At 42.4% G+C, this 19585-nt stretch overlaps 1 protein-coding gene across 6 annotated transcripts in view; it reads right to left on the reverse strand.

Annotated features, from left to right (window-relative positions):
• The window catches only part of LOC124618523 (sorbin and SH3 domain-containing protein 1), a 935475-nt gene that overhangs the window by 781513 nt on the left and 134377 nt on the right, over positions 1-19585 (reverse strand). For all 6 annotated transcript variants that reach the window (XM_047145356.1, XM_047145360.1, XM_047145359.1 and 3 more), the window contains exon 3: positions 2540-2649. In XM_047145356.1, the coding sequence (XP_047001312.1) occupies positions 2540-2649 (110 nt within the window). The remainder of the gene's footprint in view (positions 1-2539; positions 2650-19585) is intronic.

The following is a 19585-nucleotide window of genomic DNA, read 5'->3' on the forward strand; positions in this document are numbered from 1 at the left end:
GGCCAGATAAATGTTTTACTTCATTTGCGCATTTAATATAAAGACCACTTGTGTTCAGACCAGTTACACCTCAACTCAAATTAGGTTCTGTTTAGTCAAAGATTAGCATATGAGTTTAAGTTGGATAAAAGTTTGTGGGTGCATAGTTTCGGTAATACGTAGACTTTTATAGAGTCGGAGATAAAACCGGGCTAAATTTCATAGAGAAACAAAATATAATGGGGAGTCTACAATGCCAATGGGAAAGGCTGTGAGAATGTACAGGGTGAACCTGAACTCCACTGCTATACTTTCAGAGGTACTTCTTCAATACCTTCTGAGTATTTTGGTGTAAGGAACCAGCGGTCTCCGGCGGCCCAAAGTCACTGCAGTTCGTTTAGTTTTTTGTCCCCAGCTCGCTTTAAATCTTTACTGCACTGAAAACAGTGCACAACAGCATAAATATCAACGGTATGTGCAGTGAGCCTTGTTTGGAAACAAACTTGTTCCGTTACTCACAGTGCTTGCTGTTGTCATCAGTAATGACTGCTTTACTCTTCGCCGCTAACATTATACACTCATTTCAGGAAAAAAAAAAAAAAAACAGAACGACTTGAGCGACTAGAGGCAGGACGTTCATATTCACAGGACACGTACATTAGAATGCTCTGCAGAAATGATTACTATTTTATCACCTCGGTTGAACATGTGGCCGGCCGAAGTGGCCGTGCGGTTAAAGGCGCTGCAGTCTGGAACCGCAAGACCGCTACGGTCGCAGGTTCGAATCCTGCCTCGGGCATGGATGTTTGTGATGTCCTTAGGTTAGTTAGATTTAACTAGTTCTAAGTTCTAGGGGACTAATAACCTCAGCAGTTGAGTCCCATAGTGCTCAGAGCCATTTGAACCATTTTTTTTGAACATGTGTTCTGTTGCCTAGTAGACACAGGGTCCGCCATGGTCCCTGATAACTTGTTCCGTGCAAGATGGCTTCGACGTGTATAAGCGAATAGCGTCCTATGGTACAGCCACCCACGCTGCATTCACCTGATTCCAAATTTCATCTGTGCTGGTTGGCACAGAGTCACAGTGCTGTGCCCATCGTTTCACCATATTCAACACATTTTCGGTTGGCGACAAGTCTGGTGATCAGGCGAGACAGAGAAAAAGGCTGATGTCCTGATACACCACGAAGACACGTGTTCGTGTAGCAACATGTGGTTGTGCATTGTCTTGCTGAAAAATGGCGCCTGGTGTGTTGTTCTGAAAGGGAATGGCTACGGATCGCAAGATGTCATCCACGTAGGTCACACTGGTCGTAGTGCCCTGGACACGCGCATATTGTGATTTGTGGTTGTACCCAATAGCACCCCACGCCATAAGGCTTTCTGTTGGCGCTATCTTGTGTGAATGCAGTCACTGTGATGCCACTCCCCCTGTCTGCAGCGAACCAAAACGCGGCCGTCGTTTACAAATAAACAGAACCCGTATTCGTCCGAAAACAGTATCTGATGGCATTGACGTCTAGCATGTTTCTGCACACTCGTCAAACGTATCGAAGTGGACGACACGCCCTAAATCCATGCCGTAATAAACTCCTAATAATGTAAGAAGTGTTCCACTGTTGGGTCAGAGCCAAGGAGGACGCAGATCTGTTCAGCAATACTATTCGAAGGATGAGGTGTCCATCTTCTCGGGGATGGTCTGGGTGGTGCGACCTGATCCATCTCGTCGTGCACTACAGCATTCCGTGAACCATTCTGCACATACCCGTTGCACTGCCCAAACACTTTGTCGCACACGAGCAGCAATTCCCTGGCTGGATGCATCACATTCTCTTACGCCAATAATGCGCCCTCTTTCAAACTCACTGATTTGACGGCACGGTTTGCACGACATTCTTCACGTCTGCTTAAGTCAGCGTGATCCATTACCTTCGGTTCATTGCGACAACGGGAGACGCAGGCACATTTTACCGGTGGGTACTGTTGCGCCGCGATATCGATGTTGACCTCGAACCCTCTGCCCGACATGGATCAAATGCTAATAATTTCTGCGGAACATACTAATGTACATGTCCTGTGAATATTAACGTCCTATCACTAGTCGTTCATGGTGTTCTGTTTTTTTTTAACATTAGTGTGTTCAGTGCCACTCGGTTTTGTTTCGGGTTTGTTCCGCAGCGACGGCAGCCACTGTGCAATAGTGAGGATTATTGCATTTCTCTGTGTTGTGTGTTTTACGTTTTGGTTATTGCATGTTACTGCTGTGAAGTTGTTTCCGCAGAAGCAAAGATGATTGCGGTAACAAAGCAAATACATCATAATTACAGTGCTACTCTGTAAGGAGCCGCCGGAGACAGCGTGTGTCTTATATCAGATACTGAGAATGTATCCATGACCGACCTCTGAAAGTTTGTCAGTGGAGTTCTGGTTTACCCTATATATACAGCTTCTGGATTCGTGCTTTGCGCACTTACCACGGGCACATTATTGTTTGGTAGAATGTATGGAAGACAGATTGAACAGCTTGTATCATACACATGAGACTGGGAATGACTTACGTTTAACTGAGTCGTTCGTTGCATGGTTTTCCCTCGTTGGCTGCGTCTGCTGATGTTGCTGCTGCTGAGCGTTCCTTATGTTGCGTCGCTTGGGCGAACCGCTGCATTCCCTGCAAACCAAACAAGGTTGTCACTCACTCAACATTATATCACATCAACTACCACACCACTTAAGGAAACACAACTGTCTGGTATTGTGCAAGAGCTTACGCCACAATGGCTATAACAGATTAACTCTGATTGAGGGAAGGGGCACATTATTATACAGAACACACGTCTAAACTCTTTCGACTTCCACTTTCTTGGCAGCTTAAAGTGTTGACCAAGTCTACCCCTGAGAAAGATGGAAGAACCCTGGAAAAGTTAACTAAACGAAGCAATATAATCTCCATAGTGAAAATTAAAGATAATGATAATAATAGCAGGTAAAAATAACAACAAAAATAATAATAAATTTAGTATTTTTTAAAACCTGTAACAAAATTGTTTTTTTGGCCACCTCTGTGGGCTAGTCCTTTTCGCCATTGTGACGGCTTCGACCAGTTTCCGGCTGCAGGAAGAAGTTTTCTTCTCGACTTCCCCTAATCCTCGTAAATGGGTGGAGTTCGAGTTCGACTAGGCCATCTCAAGGGCGAGTAATTTTCCAGTAAGGTTGGTTTTTCCAACACCCATTGCAGAGAAGTTTATGAAAGATCTCGCGGGAAGCAGAACCTTCCAGAAGCGCCAAGAGTATGAAGGACGGAATGGCGAATGAAAATCCCCAGATTCTCCTTCTGTTTTGGATTGTTTGGAGGGCCTAAACAATTTCGTGGAGCGGCTGGAAGCTCGTGAAGTCGGTTCCCGTGGGGTTGAGGTGACAAGACGTGGGCCCTACGGGGCGAAGTTTGTGTTTTAAAATGATGTAAAGTGGTTACCATTTGACAATGGAAAAAGGATTAAGGAAAAATCAAGACATGCTCGTCCTACGAAAAATAGTCGAAAATGTAAAGTGGTGCAAGATATTCGAAATTCTGAGAGAAACTGGAGTAAGCCATAGGGAAAGACGGGTAATAGATAAGGGGCAGTCAAATGAAAACCGAGCACCTGGTACAACTGGACCATGGAATGGTTCCTTTCAAAAGTAATAATCACATACATTAAGACAAGGAGACCATCAACTCCTCTTTCGCAGAACGTGGTCGGCCGCTGACGGAACCACAGCTGCATCCACTGTAGCACTTCCTCAACCGACGAAAACCTGCGCCCATGCATATATTTCTTCTGGTCGCCAGATATGTGTCAACTACACGGTGAAAAATCCGGGCTGTGCGGAGGATTTTACAGTGTTCCCCAAACAAAACGCTGAAGCGTAGCCCTTGTACGACTGGCCATGTGGAAATGGGAGATACTGTGCGGCAGGATGAGTCCGTCCGACAACATTCCTGGGCGATTCGAAAAAAATGGTTCAAATGGTTCTGAGCACTATGCGACTCAACTTCTGAGGTCATAAGTCCCCTAGAACTTAGAACTAGTTAAACCTAACTAACCTAAGGACATCACACACATCCATGCCCGAGGCAGGATTCGAACCTGCGACCGTAGTGGTCTCGCGGTTCCAGACTGCAACGCCTAGAACCGCACGGCCACCTGAGCGATTCGACTTTATAGCGCGTCGCGGCTTCTTTAAAGTTTCTTCATGCACTGTGCATTGATTGTGATTTCAAGCTCAAGAAACACGATGGACAGAGGGCCTCTGGAAGTGAAGATGAAGGTCGTCGTGACCTTAGCGGAACAGATTTGGAATCCTTGGGCGGAGAAGATGTGGGACGCATCCACTGTTGACTTTTCCATTTGCCCTTGGACTGTCGGATGCTGTCGTACGAAATTATCCTGTCGCACTGCAACGCCCGCTCCCACACTCCCAATCCGACGAAATCGACGCTTCAGTGATTTGGTTGGGAAACACTATAACGGCCTCTGTACAGCCCCGATCTTTCACCGTGTGATTTTCACATCTTTGGTGACATGAAGAAATTCGTGAAAGTTGGTTTCAGTCGACGAGGAAGTGTCAGAGTGGATATGGATGTGGATCTGTCAGCGACTGACCGAGTTCTACGAAACAGAAACTGATCACCTCGACTCCCCTGGGTTAAATGTATTAGCATATGTGGTGATTACTTTTGAGTGGTAACATTCCATCGATGCGATGCGGCGAGTGTTCCGTTTTAATTTCATATGGTTCAAATGGCTCTGAGCACTATGGGACTTAACATCTGAGGTCATCAGTCCCCTAGAACTTAGAACTACCTAAACCTAACCTAACCTACGGGCATCAAAAACATCCATGCCCGAGGCAGGATTCGAACCTGCGGCCATAGCAATCGCGCAGTTCCGGAATGAAGTGCCTAGAACCGCTCGGCCACAGCGGCTGGCGGTTTGAATTTGACTGCCCCTCATACAATATGTGCAACAAGCAAGAGGGAACAATAAAACTGGAAGACGAAGAAAGAAGCGCTCGGACTAAAAAGGTTTTGGAGACAGGGATGAGATTTCAGCTCCTTTGTCAATCTATATATCGAAGAAAGAATGACGGACTTAGAAGAAGAATAGTGAAATTAAAATTCAGGGTGAAACGATACCAATAACAATGTTCGCTGATGAAATTGCTATCCTCGGTGAATGAGAAGAATAATTAGAGTCTAATGAGTAGAGAATATGGATTGATAGTACACCCGAAGAAGGCAAAGATAATGTAACGGAAGTGAGAACAGCGAGAAACTTATCAGAAATGGAGATTACGAAGTGAACGAAGTTAAGCGAATCTGTTACCTTGGAATTAAATTTATCCATGAGGGATGAAGCAAGGAGGACATAAAAAGTAGACAAGCACAGGCACATCTGTGGGCAAGAGAAGTAAACTGGTGTGAAACGTAGGCATTAGTTTGAGGAAGAAATTTCTGAGAATCTACGTTTGGAGCACAGCACTGTCTGCCAGAGAATCATGGACAGTTGGGAAACCACAACAGAAGAGAATCGATGCGGTAGAGATGTGGTGACCCAGGAGAAAGTTGAAAATTAGCTGGAATGATAAGGAATGAAGAGGTCTTACGAAGAATTGGCGAAGAAATGAACATATTGAAAACACTGACAAGAAGAAGGATCAGGATGATAGGACATTGTTAAGACATAAGTGAATGTCTTACGAAGAATCGGCGAAGGAAGGAACATATGGAAAACACTGACAAGAAGAAGGAACAGAATGATAGGACATTGTTAAGACATAAGGGAATGGCTTACGAAGAATCGGCGAAGAAAGGAACATATGGAAAACACTGACAAGAAGAAGGAGCAGGATGATAGGACATTGTTAAGACATAAGGGAATAACCTCCACGTTACTAATGGGACCTGCAGAGGGGGTAAAAACTGAGGTAAACAGAGATTTGAATACATCCAACAAGTAATTGAGGACGTAGAATGTAAATGCTACTCTGAGATGAATAGGATGGCACAGGAGAGGAATTCATGGCGTACCGCATCGTACCAGTCAGAAGACTCATAACTAAAAAAAAAAACTGCATCTTACATTAGCAAGGAATCAACGAGGCTACTTTTGCAGTACAGAAAAACCTAAAAAGCATTCGAAAGTGCGTTCCCGACTCGAGCGACTTCTTCAGTAGAAAGACACTTCTTCAGAGCAGAGTGTCGTATCATCAGCTAGCTGGAGGTGGCTAAATGTGACGGCGAGGTTTAATTCAAGCCAATAAATAACATTTGTTTCTGTGCGAATTTGATTGTGGTATTTTTGTGCGACATTCCCGTACTGGATAAAGTATTCCGGATTTGTTGCCGTGCAGAACATCGACGGGACTTGCTTGTAACCAGCTGGAGGCGGTAGTATGAACTGTTGGTGGTGTACGTATTCCTGTCCACTAGTCGGATCTCGAAATCTACCTGTGAATAGTTAGCTACAAATGAATTTTATCCATAGTGGATGCTGTCGAACTCCGTGGCTGTTCCTTTATAGGGTGCAGAAAAATATCCACTACCAGTCACAATATAAGGTTATTTATTTGTCACACGACCGGTTTCGGGCTTGAGCCCATCCTCAGGTGTTTATACATTCATGTATATGTTTATACTGTTGGAGATCACTGTATAAATACAATACATTATTTGCTGGTGACTACACAGATACAAGTGGGACAACTGTAAGTGGTAAGGCAGCATTTGACGAAAATATATCTGTACGTACATAAAGATGAAGCCCCATTATTACGGTTAAGCTGTGGTGATAGTTTTGCCACTTAGTTACACACTTATTGTCATTTTCACGTCCATATTTCAGTTTTACCAAGTATAGCTTCATACTTCACTATTATGACGTGCACTCGTGAAATACACTATGTTTACATACAAACATGTCGGCTGTGGTCAAAGAACTTAGACGTATCAGATGTAAAGATGTTGCTCATACAGAAACTTGTAGGTTATGGTCAAAGAACTTAGCCACAGGAAATGCATGGGTGTTGCATATATAGAAATTTAAAAAGCTATTGTAGACTGCGACGTTTCTTGATACACATTATGAAATTTTTTTATTCACATTTTCATCGGAGAACTTAGGTCTAGGAAGTACAATGATGTTATATATATGAAATAACTCAAAGGTAATACAAATTTAAAAAATGACAGCTACAACTGTTTTGAACCACACTGTTGTCAGAGAACTTAGATCTAGGTTCTTTGACCACAGCCCACATGTTTGTTTGTAAACATAGTGTATTTCATGAGTGCACATCATAATAGGGAAGCATGAAGTTATACTTGGTAGAACTGAAATACGGACGTGAAAATGACAATAAGTGTGTAACTAAGTGGCAAAACTACCACCACAGTATAACTGTCATAATGGGGCTTCATCTTTATGTAAGTACAGATATATTTTCGTCAAATGCTGCCTTACCACTTACAATTGTCTCACTTGTATCTGTTTAGTCACCAGCAAATAATGTATCGTATTTATACAGTGATCTCCAACAGTATAAACATGTACATGAATGTATAAACACCTGGGGATGGGCGCAAGCCCGAAACCGATCGTGTGACACATAAACAACCTTTTATTGTGAGTGGTAGCGGATATTTTTCTACACCCTATAAAGGAACAGTCACGGAGTTCGACAGCATCCACTATGGACAGAATTCATTTAATGTTACCAGGCCAGGTATTACGAACTGTCAATGTGTTCAAAACATGTAAAATCAAGATGATGAAGACTATTCAAGAAATCAATTTTAACCAAAAGTGCCTTTTGTCTAAAGTAATACCGAACTACATTAAAATTAATGTTAGGAGCCATACTAAGTCAGCCAAAATAGCAAAGTCAAAATGTGAAACTGTTTGGTTAAAAACTGAAATTAAATCATTATACAAGCGGAAAGATGCCCTTAACAAACAAATGCTCAAACTCCATATGGCACTAAGCAATTTATGCGTATTTTAAATAAAATTAATGACCAAGTGTGCAAAGAACAACTAATAGTGTCATCTAGACATAATCAGAAATTACTTGCTCTTAATCCTAACAAACTGCAACAACTACAATGTTCTTCCACATCAGAACAAAGGTTTTACGATAGGGTGATTAATTCAATCATTGTCTCATTTGACAAAAATGAAACTGAATTACTTGAGAAGGGTCTCAAATATAATATTCCACCTATACTCAGTGATAACAATATCAAAGAATTAATTGTTTGTTCTAAAATGGCATGTGGCTCAGCTAAAATAAATAATAATGAAAAGATTAGTATTGGACTGCAAGTTAACAATATCATACACAAAAACTTACAAATTCAAAAATCAAATAACTGTGACTTCAAACTGCTCAGAAATATTAATAGATAACTGTCTGAAAACAAAGCTCTGGTAGTCAAATCTAATAAAGGGAACTCAGCTGTTATTATGTATGAATCTGAATATATCAACAAAACTCAAGAATTTTTTCAGAATAATAAATTACATGAAATACACAACTACCCCACATCTAAATTTCAGGCCCAGCTTAAGAAAGTACTGAAATCTTCTAACTTCCTTTCATCTGACTCTGATGTTCTAAAATGCCTTGTCATGAATCCATCTGTACCAAAACTACGTTCGCAACCAAAGATTCATAAGGAAAGTTGCCCTATATGCCCCATAGTCAACTCAAGAAACAGTCCAGCATATTTTATCAGCAAGAAACTTAAAGACATTCTTAGTAACTTTTATACCCATGAAAACAATTTTTCAGTTAAGAAAAGTTATGAACTTATTGAGCACATCAAAGACTTACCAATACCAGAGGGTGCCAAATTTGCTTCAATGGACATAGAAAACCTTTACACCAACAATCCTATACATGACACTATTCAGATAATTAGAAACAACCTACTAAAACACAAAAAGCTATCCAAGACTGAGATATGTGAACTCATTGACCTGCTAGAACTAGTCCTATCACACAATTATTTTACTTTTAATAACAAAATTTATAAACAGGAACATGGTCTTGCAATGGGCAGTAGTTTGGCATGAATACTTGCATACATTTACATTAACCACATAAAAAATAAATTTTTCAGATCAGATAGTTCACTTGAAAATAAAATAATACACTACAAAAGGTATGTGGATGATACTAATATCTTGTACAGTGGTACAACTGAGGAGATTGAGAAACTTGCTAAAGGCCTCAGCAGCATGCACAACAACATCAAATTCACTGTAGAACATCAAGTAGATAAAGGCATCAACTTTCTTGAACTTACAATATCTAATCTAAGCAACGAACAAGCCTTCCAGATTTACAGAAAACCTACCACTTGTGACCTTGTCATTAACAACTTCTCATGTCACCAGCACAGCACAAAATGGCATTCTTCAGATCCACACTTAATCGTATACATAAAATCCCACTCATCCCCCATGATGAACGAAAAGAAATTAACATTATAAAAGAAATTGCACGGAGAAATGGATACAACCCAGATGCAATTGATAAACTTAACAACAACATCAAAAAGAAATAATGCACACTTACTAAATCAGATTCACAAGAAGGAAAAACACATACACCCGCATACCATTTACAGGTAAAATTTCATACCAAATTGCCAACCTCTTTCGGAAAACTGGTATTCAAATTTCTTTCAGCACTAACAACAAGCTACAACAGCACATCATCCACAACAGTAAGACAAACAACCAGCACGCGACCACAAATCAGGTATTTACAAACTTTTATGTGACGATTGCTTACAGTTCTACATATGCCAAACTGAAAGGAATTTCATTGTAAGGTACCGTGAGCATATGGGTGCCTTCGGGCTAAATAATTTTGATAGATCCACCTTTGTAATGCACCTAAAAGACCATGGTCACTCAGCCACAGCCATTACAGAAAACCTACAAATACCACACACTGTAACAAAGGGAAAAAAATGAATGTGCTTGAAGAGCCAGAAATTTATATCCACAGCTGCACCTCACCAGACCTTGTTCTCAACGAACAAGTGGAGCTTGCAAACAAATCCTATCTTCACATATTTTATGAAGTATTCAAAAATAGAAACTAATTATCATCTAATATAATAACAAAGTAACGTTCGATGTAGTAGTCATACAACAGTCCAAGTGTCATTATCATAATTTGTAATAGTCATTTTGTAAACACAAGCTGTAACTGTCATTGTATAATGTGTAATACCTTTCACAATTTCATGTGTGTAACATTATTGTACCCACTAGATCTAAGTTCTCTGACAACAGCGTGGCTCAAAACAGCTGTAGCTCTCATTTTTTAATTTGTATTAGCTTTGAGTAATTTCATATATATATAACATCATTGTACTTCCTAGATCTAAGTTCTCCAACAAAAATGTGAATAAAAAAAAATTTCATATTGTGCATCAAGAAACGTCGCAGTCTATAATAGCTTTTTAAATTTCTATATATGCAACACTCTTGCACTTTCTGTGGCTAAGTTCTTTGACCATAACCTACAAGTTTGTGTATGAGCAACATCTTTACATCTGATACATCTAAGTTCTTTGACCACAGCCCACATGATTGTATGTAAACATAGTGTATTTCACGAGTGCACATCATAATAGTGAAGTATGAAGCTATACTTGGTAAAACTGAAATATGGACGTGAAAATGACAATAAGTGTGTAACTAAGTGGCTAAACTATCACCACAGCTTAACTGTAATAATGGGGTATCATCTTTATGTACGTACAGATATATTTTCGTCAAATGCTGCCTTACCACTTGCAATTGTCCCACTTGTATCTGTGTAGTCACCAGCAAATAATGTATGGTATTTATACAGTGCTCTCCAACAGTATAGCCATGTACATGAATGTATAAACACCTGAGGATGGGCGCAAACCCGAAACCGGTCCTGTGACAATTAAGTAACCTTATATTGTGACTGGTAGTGGATATTTTTCTACACCCTAGTTTGCTACAAGCCTTTAATTGGCGACTTTGCAGTTGCGCGAGGTATAACTCTGGCTCTCGCTTCAAAGAGTGGTTGACGGCTTGTTGGAGAGTGTCGCAATGCGGTGAATCGGTTCTGGCCTGACGGCAAACGTTTCCGATAAAATCCGTGAAGCAGTAAGACTCGGTTTGCCGCACTCCGCCAACAGTGCGTGGATTCTCGCCGCGGCCGCGAACACGACTCAGCACGACGCCACGGAAGCTCTGAGGCACGGACGAAAGTAACTGATGCCGTGTTTTAGTCAGGAGAAACAGAAGCGATATGACAAAGGAGAAGGTAGAAATGACATCTGTAGTATTTGTTAAGAAAGAGAAAGCCACATTGCTAGATGAAGGCACAACCTTTATAACGGGAAGGAAAAACGGAGGGAAACATTAGCCCCAGCGACGATGCTGAATGAGGCAACTACAGTGGCAGGTCAATGTATACAGGCCACGTGTATACAGGCCGCGTGTAACCACACGTGACGCGTCGTCCGCCCTATAGTAGAGTGCAGAGCAGGCGATTGGACGCGCTGGGCGTCGCCCGATCCACGCTCCACGGCTCATTTACCATGGCCGCTGACGGCACACACACACACACACACACACACACACACACAGCACGTAAACACGGCAGGCGGACTGTCGTAGCGATAGTCACGTCTCCTCTCGATTACAATACGTTATATGATGTACATTGAAGCGCCAAAGAAACTGGTACAGGCATGCGTATTCAAATACAGAGATATGCAAACAGGCAGAATATGGCACTGCGGTCGGCAACGTCTACATAAAACAAGTGTCTGGCGCAGTTGTTAGATCCGTAACTGCCGCTAAAATGGCAGGTTATCAAGAGTTAACCGAGTTTGAACATGGTGCTGTAGTCGGCGCACGAACGATTGGACACAGCATCTTCGAGGTAGCGATGAAGTGGGGATTTTCCCGTACGACTAATTCACGAGTGTACCGTGAATATCAAGAATCCGATGAAGTGGGGATTTTCCCGTACGACCATTTCACGAGTGTACCGTGAATATCAAGAATCCGGTAAAACATCAAATCTCTGACATCGCTGCGGCCGGAAAAACATCCCGCAAGAACGGGACTTACAACGACTAAAGACAATCGTTCAACGTGACAGAAGTGCAATCCTTCCGCTAACTGCTGCAGATTTCAATGCTGGTCAGCGTGCGATCCATTCACCAAAACATCATTGATATGGGCTTTCGGAACCGTGTACCCTTGATGACTGCACGACACAAATCTATATGAAAATCACTGACAGTGATGTGGAAGTCTGTGGCTGGTTTGCATTGTTGGAATATTGTAGTGTTGGGCAGTTGGCTGTTAACAGCGCGTAGTGTTGCGCAGTTGGAGGTGAGCCGCCAGCAGTGGTGGTTGTGGGGAGATAGATGGCGGAGTTTTGAGAGCGGATGATCTGGACGTGTGTCCATCAGAGACAGTAAATTTGCAAGACTGGATATCATGAACTGATATATATTTTATGACTTTTGAACACTATTAAGGTAAATACATTGTTTGTTCTTTATGAAAATCTTTCATTTGCTAACTATGCCTATCAGTAGTTAGTGACTTCAGTAGTTAGAATCATTTATGTAGCTGGCAGTATTGGGGCTCGCTGTATTGAAGAAGTTCGAGTAATGAAGATTTTTTTGAGGTAAGTGATTCATGAAAGGTATAGGTTATTGTTAGTCAGGGCCATTCTTTTGTAGGGACTACTGAAAGTCAGATTGCGTTGCGCTAAAAATATTGCGTGTGAGTTTAGTGATGATCAGAATAAGTAAAGAGAGAAATGTCTGAGTACATTCAGTTATGCTCAGCTGTTTGAAAATCAAATAACGTAAGGGGTTTGACAGAACAGTAATTCACTAATTTTTCTAAGGGGACGTTTCAATCTTTACGCCTCGCCTGGGTCCGTCAACATCGACATTGCACTGTTGATGACTGGAAACATGTTGCCTGGTCGGATGAGTCTCGTTTCAAATAGTGTTGAGCGGATGGACGTGAACGGGTATGTAAACCTCATGAATTCATGTCAGCTGGGGGAAGTTCAAGCTTGTGGGGGCTCTGTAATCGTGTGGGGTGTGTGCAGTAGGAGTGCTATGGGACCCCTGATACGTCTAGATACGACTCCGACAGGTGACAAGAACGTAAGCTTCCTGTCTGATCACCTGTGTCCATTCATGTCCATTGTGCATTCCGACGAGCTTGGGCAGTTCCAGCAGAAAAATGCGACACCCCAAACGTCCAGAATTGCTACAGAGTGACTCCAGGAACACACTTCTGAGTTTAAACACTTCTGCCGGCCTCCAAACTCCCCAGACATGAACATTATTGAGCATATCTGAGATGTCTTGACACGTCCTGTTCAGAAGAGATCCCCACCCCCTCGTACTCTCACGGATTTATGGACACCCCTGCAGGATTCATGGTGTCAATTCCCTACAGCACTACTTCAGACATTAGTCGAGTCCACGGCACGTCGTGTTGCGGCACTTCTGCGTGCTCGCGGGGGCCGTACACGATATCAGGCAGGTGTACCAGTTTTTTTGGCTCTTCAGTATATGTTTTCAGTGTGTGCTGCATTAGCTTTGCGGCTCGCTCGCCTATGCTTATGTCACATACAATGCGCACATATACAGGGCGATTCCGTGATGACGTTACAAACTTTCAGGGATAATGGAGAAGAGTTAGTGTATCAATTTGAAGTAAGGGGCACTAGTCCGGGAACGACCGAGTCAATTTTATAAGCGAAAATCGTTTTGAAATATTGTACATGCACCGGTACCGCTTTTGCTAAGATTGTAAGATAGGTAGTTTTTACAGGTGGTAGCACTGACAGAAACAAGAAAAAAATGCCTAGTGAACATAGGTTGTAAAATGCTTAACTTGAGAGTTATGAGCAGTGTTCATCTTTGCTAAAGTGAAACACATATCTCCTACTGAAGAAGAGCTTACAGCTCTTTACGCATGCATATTAGAGCTCATGTTAAATAAACATATTTCCTTTTCGCTAGCAAATTTCGACTCGGTCGCTTCCGGAACTAGGTCCCTTATCTCAAATTCATAAATTTAGTCTTCTCCGTCATCCCCGAAAGTCTGTAATATAATGATGGAATCAGCCCGTATATCTGAATCTCCTCAGTTTAAAACGTAGAAAACAAGTTACATTTATCTGTGGTATTCAGCCGTGTTGCTTGGTCTTAGGTCTCGAAACACATTGATAAAATTATTGAATCGCTGCAGAGCTGATTCTTGTGATCTGGTTAAAACCCTAGGTCGCACAACTAAGAGGAAAATTGCATTTCATACTTTTAAAAGTATTCTAAATACAGGAAATAAATACCAACAGCTTGTCTTCGAACATTTTTATGTCACCTGTTCTCATACACACCCTCTTTGGGCATGCATATTAGAGCTCATGTTTAATAAACACAGTCATAGTGGCAGTCAGGAGTCTTACTCTCATGGTATTTCTATACAAACAGTACATCACGTACAACAATTTGGCTAAAATGTCTCCAGATGTTCCTGAGTTAACCCTTAATGTCAGCCCCTTTTCATTTCCACCCCTAAGGGACGTAAAGGTTCTTAACCTCAGAGCACTTCTTTCCGTGTAGTCAGCAAGTAAACACCCTACGCTTTAAATTTTCGAACTCTCCTGTATAAAAGTGCTTCAAATATCTGATTACTTTAAAAATGACTTAACGTGTTAATTATTAGACGTTAAGGACGTAAGTGAGCAAAAGTTTAGAAAAGGTTTGAAATTTTGTTTAAAGTATGTTGGAAGTCGTTAAATGTTCTCATTATCAAACACGGGATGAGTACAGTAACGATTATTTTCGCTCTGTTTTAAGGAAACCTCGTTGTTTTCGCATCTCAGCGTTTATGACGTCATGTCTCTGAACTATCAGCCATACTATGATATAATTTCGCATGCACATTCAGTAGTATGTACCGGTACCGTCAGCAGAATGTGTTGCGAACAGAGTAAGCAATAAACGAGCAATAAATTAAAACAGCATGCCTGATGAGGCAATTTTATGGCTTAAAAAACAAAAATGTGTGCGATAATTTTTTTCCTGTCATCATTTTTTGAGGAATGTCAGAAAAGGTTTCAAATAAAGCGTAAAGTTTGTTGCAAGTCGCTCATTCTCAAATACTGGATGAATATATAGGGTGCCTCTCCTAAAGCCATGAGGCGATTTCTCGCTGCTGTTTCGGCAGATACTTGCAATTTCGTTTCTACAATGTGTAGCTGAAGTCAACCCTAACAAATATTGTTCATCACGTCTCTCATGCGACGCCCTGGCCCTCGCTGACTGCTACTGCTATACAGCAGAAATACTCAACCGCTGCTCGAGTGCTGGTTATACTTCGTACGAGGGTAATCCCGAAAGCAAGGTCTCCTATTTTTTTATAATTACAGAACTCCGTTTGTGTGGCAGTTAGCCACACTGTTATCAAGAATGCTTCACGCGCTGTGTGTAAACATGCGCACGCCGCGCTGAGGCGCTCAGTCTTGGCTTGACAGCCGTCTACAATGGAGCTCCCGTTGGATGTTACCGCCAAGTGCGAATTGCGAGCAGTTATCGGTTTTTGAACACAAAGGGCACTGCGCCGATTGAAATCCATCGCCAATTGACGGAAGTGTATGGTGAGTCGTGCATGGATGTCAAAAAATGTTCGTAAGTGGTGTAGAGAGTTTGCAGCTAGTCGAACCGAAATTCACGACGAACAAAGGAGCGGGAGACAGCCAATTTCTGAGAAGACAGTGTTGAAGGTTGAGCAAAGCATGCGTGAAGATCGGCGAGTCACCCTGGATGATCTCTGCATGTTGGTTCCAGACGTTTCCCGAAGCACCGCTCACAGAATTTTAACGGAAACATTGAACGACCGGAAGGTGTGTGCAGGGTGGGTACCACGCATGCTGACTGAGGACCACATGCGGCAACGAGTTGACGCTTACCGCGCCTTTCTTCATCGCCTTGCAGCCGAACAGGACAACTTTCTGCACTCAATTGTCACGGGTGACGAAACCTTGGCATACCACTTTACACCTGAGACCAAGCAACAATCACGCCAGTGGCGGAATCCTCCTTCGCCAAAGCCGCGGAAATTCAAACAAACACAGTCTGCTGGTAAAGTCATGACAACCGTTTTTTGGGAACGGAAAGAGGTATTGTTGGTCGACTTTATGCCCACTGGGACCACAATTAACGCTGACAGGTACTGTGAGACTCTGAAAAAACTCAAACGGGCAATTCAGAACCGGAGAAGAGGAATGTTGAGCAAGGGCGTACACGTTCTCCATGACAACGCTCGCCCACACATCGCTCGGCAAACCGTTGCTCTCCTGCAACAGTTTCAGTGGAACATAATCACCTTTAGTCCTGACTTGGCGCCCAGTGACTATCACCTATTCCCTAGGTTAAAAGAACATTTGGCCGGAAAGCTATTCAGCTCTGACGACGAGGTGAAAGAAGAGTTTCGTAACTTTCTGAACACCATGGCGGCGAGCTGGTATGGTATGGGCATACAAAAACTGCCACAGCGTCTACAAAAGTGCATCGACAGAAATGGTGATTATGTCGAAAAATAGCTAAATGTTCAAGCTGTAAACTGATGTAAACCATTGTAGAAGTAAACAGGGATGTACTTATAAAAATAGGAGACTTTACCTTTGGTATTACCCGCATATTTTACTGTCTCTGTTAATAGATATCGACAAAGCAAAAATCGCACTGTACCAATCGGAGACCGTTCTATCGAATGGGCGCATAAAATTTGGCTTCAAAAATCATTTTGTTTGTATCGGGAAACAAACCAGCGCTTTCTGTCAGCACCAAGTGTCGCAGGGCACTATTTGCTTGGGCTGACTCCAGAAACTAAATTGCTATTATCTGCCGAAATACCAGAGAAAATGTACCTGAGCACTCTTAGGAGCGACACCCTCCAGTCTGGGTATTTGCGCGCTAGGCGTTGTGCTTTCATTTCCACCCCTACACCAAGCGCTTTGAAAGGCAGGTGTATATTACCCCCCCCCCCCCCAGTGCTTCTTCGAGATAAGTGATATGTATACCACGTTTGGTTGAAGTCGATACAGTAGTTCAGGATGAAATGTTGAACATAGATATACGAGGGTGAGTCAAATGAAACTCGGAGAACATCTCTCCACGGTTTTGTAATCTGGGACACAGCTCAGCATAGTTCATGCTACGACTGAAAAAGGTTCTTTTGGCCAACTTTACCAGGTGTGACAGTGGAGACGGTAATTGCTGCCTCCGACCTGCCGGGAGGCTCGTCCTATTGGCGTTTAATTTGGATACCCTGTTATGGCACCGCAACTTGGGCCAACACGCTTGAAAATCTGGACATAGTAGGAAATGGATACAAAATCCTACAAAACTGTGTTCTTTTTAGATTTATTCGTTCGCTGACTACGAATCTGATGTCGGAATTACACAATTCAAAATGGCGGAACAAAAACGGTGGATCAAAAACTATAAATTTAATGGATTCGAATGAAATGTCGGTTGTAAGGTATTTTGAGGATGCTGATAAGGAATTAGGAGTCAGGATTGATGTATTTATATGTTTTATTCGATATTTTTTCATTTATCAATCGAAATCATAATCACATTCGTCGCTTGCGTCATTATCGCTGTCAGATGGGTCGTCATCGGGTTGTCCATTGGGAGACAGAAAAGCAGACCTTTTACCTGAGGTCGCATCTAGAAGCTCGAGGTGAGTACATCCAGAGATACCAGAAGCCAATAGGCTACATCACGGATCGTTTTCTCATGGGAATATTTGCGGGTAATATCTTCCCTTTAACGCAGGGCATCCTTATTCCGACACATTCTACGAGGGTGAGTCAAATGAAAACCTTAAATTTGTTATAACAAATCGAAATTTCGCGCCGTTTTCCTGTAAGTTGGTAAGCGTGCTACAAACACCGTGCAGAATGTCCTGTAGGTGGCAGCATAGTGCAGATGCACACATACCATCGCAGTATCAGTACAAAGATGACCGCCCCACTTGCACCAGGGAAGAGCAGTGTTCTGTTATCCGGTTTTTCCGCAGTGAAGGTGTGAAACCCATTGAAATTCATCGACGAATGAAGGTTCAGTAAGGTGATGCTTGTTTGTCGCAGCAGCAAGTTTACGAATAGAGTAGGAAGTTCGCAAATGGTGTGAGTTCAGTGGAAGATGCTCCTCGTCCAGGTCAGGTACAACGAGTTGTTACCACAGAACATTGCAGCAGTTGAGGCCATAGTGAAGGAAAACCGCCGAGTGACACCGAATGGCATTGCAGCATGTTGCAGATTAGTCATGGGTCAGCACAACACATTGTGCATGATGTGCTCCAGTCTCACAAAATGTCTGCAAGATGGAAGCCACGGCAGCTGACTCCTGAAATGAGAGAATGACGTGTTGATGCTTGTGAAGAACTTCTTCGGCGCTTTGAACGAGAATGTGATGCCTTCCTTGAAAGAATCGTTACTGGGAACGAAACCTGGGTTCACTTCCACCAACCGGAGACGAAGAGAGCGAACAAGGAATGGCGCCATTCCTCATCACCAAAACCAAAGCAGTTTCTAACAGAACCATCAGCAGGGAAGGTTATGGTGACTCTCTTTTGGGACGAAAAATGCGTCAGTTCGGAGGTTACATGCCTAGAGGGACCACTGTCACCAGGGCATCATACACGTATCTCCTAAAAATCATCTTCGGCCTTCAATCAAATCAAAGCGACGTGGATTGCTGTCAGCAGGTGTCCTTTGGCAACATGACAATGCAAGGCCCCACACTGCCAGTTACAATAGTTGCAACAATCACAGACCTGCATTTTGAGTGTCTTCCTCATCCACCATACTCACCAGACCTTGCCCCAAGTGATTTCCATATGTTTGGACCACTGTAAGACGCAATTGGAGGAAAGAAGTTCCGTTCTGATGAAGAGGTACGCCACGCGGTGCATGAGTGGTTGCGCGGACTACCAAAAGAATTTTTTTCTAAAGGAATTTATGCACTTTGTAAGCGCTGAAGGACTTGTATTGAGCGTGGAGGAGAGTATGTTGAAAAGTGATACAGCTTTGTACCACTTCTGCACAATAAATCATATTTAAAAGAAATATTTAAGGTTTTCATTTGACTCACCCTCGTATAAACAGTTATATACAGCAGTTGTTATAAAATATAGACACTTAGATATTACGTTAACTGTGTTCCACTGACCATAGACAGAGGGACGGGAAAATAAGTCGAAAAAATAAACTACCTTGCCAGAAATGTCCGGTCATGTATTGGTGGACCTTAATATGGGCCGTGTCTACCCTAATCAGTCAAGTTGGGCCATAAATCTCTGTTCTCCCCAATTCGCTTTCGTAGTTCGTCATTAGATCTACACGTCTGATCTTCAGCATTCTTATAGAGCACCACATTTCAATGCCTTCTATTCTGTTCGCGTCTGAACTGATTATTGTCCGCAGCTACACGCAGATATCTCTTCTTA

This window comes from Schistocerca americana, chromosome 1 (genome assembly GCF_021461395.2).
Source record: "Schistocerca americana isolate TAMUIC-IGC-003095 chromosome 1, iqSchAmer2.1, whole genome shotgun sequence".
In the NCBI taxonomy this organism is placed as follows: Eukaryota; Metazoa; Arthropoda; class Insecta; order Orthoptera; family Acrididae; genus Schistocerca; species Schistocerca americana.